The following is an 11133-nucleotide window of genomic DNA, read 5'->3' as shown; positions in this document are numbered from 1 at the left end:
ACTCCATGATCCCAAAGGACCAGAAAATATAACAACACTGAATCCAAGTACGGGGAGACATTTTACAGCCGCCACACGGCACTAAAAGAATGCTGTTGTGATAGTTAATTAAATCTGTAAAGAAAGAATGCAACCAAGAAAAATAATAGCAGACTCGGTTTGAATGAGTCTGTTCATTAGAGGTAATGAAAGTCTTAAGTATTTCAGACATGTTTTCATGGAACTGGTTTCCGATTTTGTTTTAAGGAAAGAAAAATAACTTCTTTTTGGCTCAAATTTTAATCTATAATATTACCACTATTTCATCAAAGACAGTTTAAAGACAGTTGACTGTTCGACAATGTTCTTAAAATCTCTATATTCATCAAAATTTTTTCCACGCCTCATGTTTTTATTTCGATGTAAATGAGATGTGGAACCAAAATTTGTAGTCCTGTTTGGCGCCATATCACCTATACTGTGTTGTGCGCCGTAAAACCCAAATAAATAAATAAATAAATCATAAAAAATTAGATAACATTCTGAATCTGAATCCGAGTTAATAGTAACAAATACTGGCTTTTATTCAACGGATAAAAGTTCAATGAAAACATGTCTGAAATATCTAAGTAATTTCGTTAGAAAATGGTTACTTAATTTTATTAGAGATCACTATTAAACGCAAAGCTTAATTAAGTGCAAAATCTAAACCAATAATTCCCTATTTTTGACTTTAACGGGCCCTTATATGGAACGTTGATTGTACCACTGATGAAGATTTACTCAACGATTGAGTAAAAAAAATACATTTGTACCTACTTCAAAATCAATTTTCAAAAAGCAGTATGTTATGGAACTGATTTGTTTCATAAAAATGGTTTATTTTGAAAAGTCAACACATCCATACACTCGAGGCCTTTGCTTAAGATAGAGCAAGAAAAGGTACATGGATATATCTCCGACAGGTCTTAAGGTGATCTTCTTTTAGACCTGACCGACTTGATAACGAATCCGCTTATGTCTGAAACGAAATTGTAGTCGCCTATATTTTGAAAACAAGGTTACCGCAATCCGGATTTTCTGATGTAAATAACATTTTCAGCACGTCGCTAAATCACACTCTTACATTTTAACCAAAGAAGGCAGCATATGTTTGACTAGCAAAGTAGATGCATATGCTTTGTAAGATAAAGATTTTCTCATTACTTTTGACTATATTTCATTTACACAATCATACTTAAATTGTGATTCTATGGCAATATGTTATTCCAGTATCAAATTTATTTTAAATGGCATTGAAGTTTTATTTTGTAAGAATTGGCGTATCTTTTGCATGCTTTATTAAATACAACTATATATTGTAGCTATTCAACAAAAGAATCTGCGGCATAAATATCACGGCTTATTTTTTTCTGGCGAGTACTAAAATGTATGAAATATTGTACTTTACATGTTACCAAGGAGCATAATGGTTTTTGCTACTATAGTCCTTTTTAATTGGCTTTTTCAGACATTCTTGTATTTCTGACCGCTCTTAGTATCCGAAGAGTTGGTAAGTATTTTAATGTCATATTCAACAAAATATTTCACGAACAAGTGATTTTAGCACTATTGTATGGCACTTGATTTTGGTGCAATAACTCTTGGCGTTTTTTTAATCGTTGTATAGGCGTTGTTTAATTTTGGCGCTGTTTTGAACTTGAGCTGTATTTAAATTTGCCACATTCAAGAAAAAAGAAATCATAAACTTAATTATTATTCCAGTTATTAGCACTATGCAGACTATGAGCAACAGTCGCCGTAATTATAAATGTGTGAGTAGCCGGTCCGTACGTATAATATAATAGCGTTTGCCGTGTCAAGATGTTAAAACTGTTAGTAAAGAAATTATTGAAATCTTCTTTCAAGCTTATTTTCAGTTTTGTGGCAAATGAATTTAGAAGTTAAATATTTGGCGGAAATGTTTCTTAGCGCAAAAGACATTGACCGCCAATAGCTTCTTAAAGATATATTGCCAGATTTTCGCGGTTTTTCAACATTTAGAGTAGTATATTGGTTTTGAAAATGAAATTGATCAAGTTGACTTCCTTTGAAACGAACGCTGAAATACATATAGAATAGCGTATTGCATCTACATAATTGAACTTCTTGATAATATTTTCCTTGCATTATAACAAACATTTTAACGACAGATAAACAGGCTTTCAAAATTGTAAACCATATCATATCCTTGAATTTTATTTCCTATTTGAAGGTTCTATCGAATGTCATAACTGTTCAAGCATTAATGACGTTAATGACTGTGTAAGTACTTCGCCCTGCCGTTACGGACAGGTAAGCAAAAGGCTTACAATTCTCGCTTTGAATTGTACAACCAAAAAAGATACTAAATCATAAGAATTTCTATTTATAGCATAAGGCTGTAAGGTTTTGCAAATGTGTTTAAGTCAGAACTAATTTTAGTGTAATGCCTGTTGAAAGCCTTTTTGTTTTTCTTTATTGATTCTTTTTCTACGTAACAATTTCTTGATAGATAGATTGTTTGGTAAGAAAACTCCAAGTATGTATGAGAAGTGATTGTTCTGTCATCTACACGTGGTACATCATGGGTGACAGTGCTTTCAAGATATCCTTCTTACAACGTTATATCATATTTGTTTTACTTCGCTTACTTCCAAAATGTTTTGTCATATAAAAGTACAAATCCCTTTAAATTGCAGTCGTGCTATCTGACTTCGAAACACAACGGGGATACTCCGCTATACACGTTAGGTTGTATGGATCATCAGGTAGTTATAGACAAAATTTACACTAAGTAATTTTTATTTTCACATTCTCTGCAAAAAGTTACTGTAAAAATTGAAGCATTGCATTTACTGATATCTCAACAAGGTCCAATAACATTATGAATTCTTTTGTCTTGAATATCATTACTGACTGCCTACAACCTTGCCCCAAATATAAAGGTTGGGTTTAGTCTTACAAAGACAGTTAAAGTGAGTTTTCCCTACCTACTCAATACAAAGTATGTATATGTCCTCGTTCTTGAACTCGGTGTTGTTATTTTTTTCTAGTACTTTTGGATCAACGAAAACACTCAGTTTTATTGTAATATAATTCTGATTAAGTCTGTGCTTCGGAACGTGAGAGGTGTTGCTCCTTCAGTTTCCTCTCATGAACAGACTTTGCTTTTATGTTGTTCGGTTGCGTTCTATGCTCCTAAAAGATGTTTCCACAGATGGTATTATAACTTTTAGGTTTGTGGACAGCAATCCCATGTATCGGGTGCACTTGTTGGACGGGACCTGACTGAACGTCAGACTAGTGATTGTCACGAGTGTTGCAGCACTGACAACTGTAACAAATACCTTTGCCAACATTTGAAACGTAGGTCTTTGATACCGTATAATAAGTAATTTTAGGCTCATGATACCATTGTTTATTATGTAGCTGCTGCCAAATTTTGTCATAGTAAGTTCTAATTTATTCCTTGTTGCTGTTATTACTTTCCATATTACTTGCCATAGATTTAAACATAATAGAAAACTTTATCGATTTGAAATTCGTAGTTTTTATTACAACCCTTTATTACTCTAAATGTATAAGTTCTTGTGCAATATTGGACGTAGTGCTTTTTTGCTATGAAATCATGCAAATCTACTATTTTGAAAGCTGAGTCGTTATTTTCAACATAAAATTAAAAGCTCTATGGAACTTTTAAAAAAGCAAATAAAAGTTTAAATATTGTTTAAATGTCCTTTTCCCGTTAATCATAAATGTATAAAAAAGGAAAATGATTTGAATGCATTTATTGTTCTGTGTCTCCTCACAACTCACAACGTGGAAGAAAAATCATAATTATGTGATTTTTCTTTATAAATTCTTGCGTCATTATATTGAATGCACTACAAGTTACTTAACAGTTTGTCGACACAAATCTTATCAAAAAGGTTGTGAAATACGTGTTATATCTAGAATGAGTGAAATAATATTAGGTTATTTAACAGTGTTCTGTACAATACGGAGATATATTTGGACGAGTACCCAGCTGAGAAAACCATATTGGACGAGCCGCTAGGCGAGTTCATTATGGTTTTCTCAGCTGGGTACAAGTCCAAATATATCTCGTTTTGTACATGACAATGTCAAATAACCTTTTTATTCTATATCTATTTTATCTTACTATAATAATAGTATAATTAAAAATGTTTCACTGAATATTGTATTCCTGCCTTTTCTAGTTTTTCCAAGCTTGGTATGAAGGCAAATATATATTATACAGAACAATGTTAGACCTTAAATAACCTTTTATTCTATATTTATTTCACTTCGTACGTAATATACGTAAATCATTGAAAGTTGTTTTTTCTGCGTATCATCATTAAAAATTGTATACGGTGCAACCTCCCTACAACAACCATTTGGGAATTTGGGTGTTAATAATACTTGGTTGAGATATTATGCCAACAAACATTTTCAACAAGTTTGGTAAAGATCGGATAAAAACTGTTCGACTTAAAAGAGCGGACACGGCTAAATTCCCCGTTTTTCGAGTAATTCAAGGACTATAATCAAAGAGCCTGGTACAATTTGGCTGGTTATCGAAAATGACCGAGATGTAATGCCCACAAACATTGTCAGCAAGTTTGGTGAAGATCCGACGAAAACTGAATTATAGAGGAGACACGTTTTGGATGCTGACCGCCCGTCCGCTGCCATTCATAATCTCATCCATTTTGTTTCTTAACCGTTAAATAGAAACTGCTGAGGTAGCTATTTAGACAGTCAGGGCTGATATCAATTTCTAGGTTTCGTCCTGAACGGCTTCATTTAGCGACTTTTCAAATATTCAAACATCCGATGATCCTTTTTACTATATTTTTAAGTCTTTGATTATTAACGAACGTTTTAATATCTAAATCAGATAGCATTGTTATCCCTTAAATCGTTTTTTGTGTGTGTTGTAAAAAAATACAAACTCAGATTAAATCCAGATTTCAAGACGCAAAATCAAACTCTGTACATAGAGCGCCTACTTCATCCGATTTACATTCGGAACATCTTCACGCGTTTCTGGTTTTATCGTATGTTTAACATGGGACTGTTGAACCGTCCAAATACAGAAAATACAGGTTTTTTTTTGTGCGCGCGTGCGTCCAAATACAGAAAATACAGGATTTTTTGTACGCACGTGCATCCAAATACCGTAATATTTTGTACGGACACGTGTTGCAAATGAACGTTTGCGATTGGATAGATAAAATATGTATAGAATAATAGACATTATTTAGTGCAAGTTCAAACATTAAGCCTTTCGGGCAATTTGGGCCTTGGTTGATAAAACCTATCTGACTTTTATCAGAAGGATCTAAAAGCAGTTGTATTGAGTTATGTACAGACACATTTGGACTAAATCCAAAGTATAACGGTTTACTTTGAAATATTTCATCACTTATTTATCTAATCTTTCTTTTTGTTTTAGCGGCGGCATGTATAGATGACGTCAAGGTGGACTGTGCTTTGATGAACACAATTTTCAATATCTGCCAGGACATACATCATGCTAAAACAGTCTGTTCCAAATTTTGTGGCCTTTGCTCGCTTGGTATGTATGTCGGAACAGAATGTAAACTGTTTTGTGAAATTCACACTAATGTGCATTTCGGTTCATTACATATATTTTTCTTAAGTATCGAGTGTAGCTTGATTTAAAGCCAGCGCGGCGTCAGTCTGAAGTCTGTATGTAGGTGAAATAAAAACTGCCTGCGTACAGTATTTTGCTTTTACTCTCTGATATGTACATAAATTGTGCAGTGTTTACTCTCTTGATGTGTTCATAATCTTCTTATTGTGTATAGTCAGTCAAATCTTCAAGAACACAAATGTACCCTTTGGCAGACCCGGTTTTAATTGAGGTTGTTTATGAGAGGTAGTGAAATATGCAATACCTCTTACATCCCAAGTAATCGGCTTAAGACGAATTCTTTTATGGACTGTATGATCCCAAAGAACCAGAATCGATATCATTACTGAACGCAAATGTGTGGCGAATGTTTTACGTAGGCAATACGCACCCATTGGTCTTTTGTAGTCCTGTTTGGCGCCATATAACCTATATTGTGTTGGTGCGCCGTAAAACCCAAATAAATAAATAAATAAATAAATAAATACCAAATGGTCTAACTTTTATAGCAATGCGTAAATGTCTTTTGATGTTGTTTGTTGTGTACTAACTATTGCTTAGTGAAATTTCTACAAGTCTAAAGTAATATCTACTTTCGTTATTTTGCCCTTATCCTGCTACATGTTTAAATTAGACTGGTCCATCATTCAATTTGGGCAATATCATTTATTATTCGAAGGGGAGTTAACTGAAAATGTAATGGCAGAACAGCGAACAGTACAGATCATAATCAGATTGCACGAATGTGCAGGCTGATCTTGGTCTGCACTGATCGCAAAGGCAGAATACCTTGCCGCTAGCAGGCTAAAGGTTAAAGCGATGCAAACACACAGAATAACCATTTAACCACATGTTGATCTCATTATGCCATCTTTTTATAAGTTGACGGAAATTAGGCAGAATGGTCTCAGTGGTCAGCTTGTGATGTCACTTGTAACAATGGTACCCAAACTAGGACACGAACGTGCACAAACCCAGCTCCTGTCAATAGTGGATTGGATTGTACAGGAAACGACACAGATTATAAATTCTGCAAAAAGGGGCTGTGTCCAGGTAAAATTGTTTATTTGATCAATAATTATAGGTTATCAGCTTTGTACCGGGAAATATGCACGAGTTCTTCAGCGGAAATATTGCGCGACTTTAGGAGCGCAATATTTTAGCTTCCGCTGAAGAACGAGTGCATATTTCCCGATGCAAAGATAATAACCTTTTTATTACATACACATCTACAAATGTTATGTAGATATAATAAATATGTTCAATAGCCTGAATAGGATTGATAATACTGAACTAAATCGAAAAAATAGTGCAACAACACACACTGAATACGTCACGCACCCGATATGAAATTCAGGCGTCAGTGTATGGTAGATATATATGACGCAAACAATATAGCCATGTTAAGATAAAATAATGTTTTTCCTCTTCCTGATATCTAGTGCGCATGGACAATTGTATTTAATTTCTATAGCCTGCACGTCATTGTGAGATAAATGATATTTCACAATTGGAACGTAGTTTTCTATCTCGCAACGTGAAATGTTGAAGACAACTTTTTTTCGTACCATATGTACGTTGCCGAAGGAAATAACGAGAACAATTGAAGTGTCTGTTGTAATTGCTAAAGATATATTAAATAAATGAAATTTAACAATGAGAGATATATGATTATGTACAGTTCATGGAGGGTGGAGTAACTGGGAGCATTGGGAATCTTGTTCAGTCACGTGTGGTTATGGGATTCAACGACGACACCGAAATTGCTCCAACCCATTCCCTGATAGGTTTGGGGATCATTGTTTTGGTGAAGGAATGGATGATAGATTGTGCATGCCAGCCCCTTGTGCAAGTAAGGACAATTTATATTCTTTTGCAAATTTTATGGTTTTTATCCCATTTGCAAGGAATTTGTATAACGGGGCCACTAGAGTTATGCAAAATGGGAATATGAAAACGTTTTGGAATTTTTGTCCTTTCTCCATTGATCGGTATTGCCGATTATTTACTCAGGTATTGTTTGTTATCGCTGAGAAAGAATCAGAATAATAAACGATAGTTTCATTCCAAGTTAGCATTTCTTCGAATTATAATTCTTATATTTATCAGCAGTTTTTGTTGTAATCTAAACGTTTTGACTTGTGGACTGGTGTCATCAAATGTTGAGGTAATACAAACTTAATATCAAACAGTCGGTGAGAGTATGATTTTATAAACGGTCCTTCTGAAATTCCTATACTGTGAGATATTTGTGAAACAGTATATCGAGCATCTTCTGTTATATCCGAAACGGCCGCAATGTTTTTCTTTGATGCGGTAACAACAAGCCAACCTGAACTGATATTGTGTTGAAGATTATTTTGACCCCCTTGACTTTTTAACCCAATAAGATACTTTTCTAAACGTCAATATAGAACTACCATGGATACTACATAATTCAGAAAATACTTTTTTTGAGACTGGGGTTTAATATAAGCCCTGATATCTAGTTTTATTCACGTTTCATTAATGCCACTGTTCAACAATGGATAACTTTGTCAATTGTCATTGGATTAAATCGATATTTCATATATGTTTCAAGTACATGAAACTCGCATTCTGTCATATATGTTCAACTTGGTTTTACAACATTTGTTTGATCAATATCGCATTTGTAAAAATAATGTTTGTATTACGTTTAACGTAACACGACACAAGTATAGGTCATATCGAGTTTCCAACTTTGGTTGCCCATCAGAGCATTACATTGGACACAGTTGGGTACCTCGCTAGAACCAATGACCTTCCGTAAGCCAGTGATGGTTTCTTCATATATAAAAAAAACTACTCCCAAAGCGTGGTTTTAAAGCAATAATGGTGAAGTGCAAGTGATTTGGAGTCAGTGGCCTTAACCACTCGGCCGCGGAGGCCCGTTATGTAATGAAGTAACAAGAAAAATAACTATCTAATTAATTGTTTCACTACAGTTTCAGCAGGACTGCGCTTATGTTTCTGACTATTCTAAATAATTGTATTATGTATAATGTATACTATTAGATATGAGAAGATAATCAGGTTTTGCACATAACACTTTATACTATGTACGCAAATACTTCCAGTTTTGAGCTTTTTTTCTTTTTTTTTTTTTTCATGTACAATATATATATTTGACATGTTCATCTAACTTAATATCATTAATGCACTTATTTAGACACGAAAATTACTTATATTGTTTTGGCTGTACGGCAAAAAAATGTTTTTGCCGATAAACACATGTTGTTTTATAAATCAGCATCACCTGATTTCTACATGTAAAATCCAGTGGATTATAATGTAGGTTGCATGCGTAACATTTCGGAGATTTCGCCTTTATGTATATCAAAACGATCAAATTAAATGTATTTGATTTTAAACTATTTCTTTCTCATAGCATATCTATATCTTGCCTTTGACAAAAATCAGCAAGAACCATAATCACAAAATCTACTATAAAGCTTACTGGTCAATATTAATTAGTTTTCCATTTACAGATGAGAATTTTATATTCATACCTTAAAAGTATCAACAAACCTAGTGAAATATGGTAGTGCTAAAGCTAAGGTTTTAATTACGAAGAGTTGTGCTAGAAGTAGATACCACATTGACCAAACAAAAATTTAAATGTACCCTTTTATTTTCATGAGAATCTGAATTGCATTAATCATGTTTCTTTGTATTAGATGGTGGTTGGACGAGTTGGGGCACCTGGACTTCCTGTAGTGTTTCTTGCGGGGGTGGAATAAAATCAAGGTCAAGGACATGTTCGAATCCTCGTCCATCTTCAACTGGTCTATATTGTGAGGGGGATTCATTACATGTCATTTCTTGCAATATAACCTTGTGTTGTGAGTATTATTTCATATTAACAGTTACAAAATAATGACATATGTTACTATTTTCTCATTATTTGTTTATCAAGTTCATCAGCTTAGATAAAATATTTCCATTAATGTGTAACGGTGTTTATATATTTAGCCATTTTAAAAAGATTTCTTACATTTAAAAATAATGAGTGAAAAATGCAACACATAATATATGATATCTGCCAGATAATTAAAGACAACAAAAATTGTACTGCATGGAACTTGTCTGTTGTGAATGATTTATCTATACTCTCTTGTCTTAAAACATAATAAAATCACATTTAACACGGCAGTACCACAAACATCTATGACATGTTCTCAATTCCGTAATTAAGATTAACGTCAATTGAAATACATACGGTATTAACATCAAAATATTGTCATTTATAATAATAGACTACATTTAACATTTAAAAAATATATGTTTATATTTTCAGGGAAAGATGTCCACTTCCGAGCAAAGATAGTTTCTGATACATCACAAGTCGTCGGACAGACTGTTATTTTTACGACAACCATGTCTAACGAAGGCAATGGATACGACAACAGGACTGGCATATTTACAGCCCCTGTTGCAGGGACATACTTGTTTACATCACAGATTTGTGTCAGTGCAGACAATACCGATTACGCGTATGCAGTTATGTCTGATTCTGTTGATGTCATTCGTGAAATTCTATATAGTGATAAGTACCATTGTCATTCTGCTGATACATTTATTGTCCTCCGAAGAGGTAGTCGTGTATTTTTAAAAACCGTCGACCAAGGCAATCTATTTCAAAACACTTACTATCTGAATATGTTTTCAGGAGTGCTTATTCACATGCATCAATAACATTATCAAATTGAATAGAAACAAAGAAACTTACAAGTATTGTTTTTCGCCATCTATAACTGATTTTATTTTAATTGATAAAGTTTACTTACTTTCCAATTTATAAAAATACAGGCATACTTCAGAATAGTTTAAATATTTATATATTTTGTTATATCCTTGAGCATAATTATCATGTTAGAATTTAAATAAATAGAACATCTGACAAAACGTTGTTTTCATTGTTGTCTATATATTTATATGTTGTATTTCATTTGAAAAGCATAGAAATGACATGTATAAATCGCTTTTTAGTATGTACTAGACAATATAAAATGAACGCAATGTCTTTGACTATTTGTGTCATTTATATATTGATTTTAAAATAAGCATAATAATGCTATATATCGAAACAACATACAATTTTTATTAAGGAGGTAGGTTACCTTCATATTTGTATGTGCGTATGTCCAACCGGAAGCTAACGTGACGATTTACGACGACGTTTACGACAAACTAAATACGTTTGTATATTTATTCTCTGAAAACAAATCATGAACCTGTCTCCGATCTGATGTTTTATGGTTTAATGATACAGAAATAATGAATAAAGTCACAAAACGCTTCGAAACAATTTTGCCTTTAAGTTAACTATTTTCAAATAACCATTTTTTGCTGAAATATCTTTTATGAGTATTTTGCTCTAAATAATAATCAACATTTTGCTTCTTTTATGTAGTTATATTGAAATGTTATGCGGACTGTAAGAAAATGGA

At 33.2% G+C, this 11133-nt stretch overlaps 1 protein-coding gene across 1 annotated transcript; it reads left to right on the top strand.

Moving 5' to 3' along the window:
• Positions 1-1035: 1035 nt before the first annotated feature.
• On the top strand, positions 1036-7476 carry LOC128553573 (uncharacterized). Its single transcript, XM_053534752.1, has 8 exons — positions 1036-1161; positions 1490-1531; positions 2234-2313; positions 2700-2768; positions 3237-3366; positions 5462-5584; positions 6545-6715; positions 7344-7476. Exons 1-7 carry the CDS (start codon positions 1149-1151, stop codon positions 6556-6558), a joined length of 471 nt encoding a protein of 156 aa, XP_053390727.1. The 5' UTR covers positions 1036-1148; the 3' UTR covers positions 6559-6715; positions 7344-7476.
• The last annotated feature ends 3657 nt before the right edge of the window (positions 7477-11133 follow it).

This window comes from Mercenaria mercenaria, unplaced genomic scaffold (assembly GCF_021730395.1).
Source record: "Mercenaria mercenaria strain notata unplaced genomic scaffold, MADL_Memer_1 contig_3986, whole genome shotgun sequence".
In the NCBI taxonomy this organism is placed as follows: domain Eukaryota; kingdom Metazoa; phylum Mollusca; class Bivalvia; order Venerida; family Veneridae; genus Mercenaria; species Mercenaria mercenaria.
This window is presented reverse-complemented; position numbering and strand designations above follow the sequence as displayed.

Coding starts and splice junctions, on each gene's coding strand:
- LOC128553573 (XM_053534752.1), top strand. Junction 2,314..2,699: donor CGCCCTGCCGTTACGGACAG/GTAAGCAAAAGG, acceptor TTTAAATTGCAG/TCGTGCTATCTGACTTCGAA. Junction 2,769..3,236: donor TAGGTTGTATGGATCATCAG/GTAGTTATAGAC, acceptor TATAACTTTTAG/GTTTGTGGACAGCAATCCCA.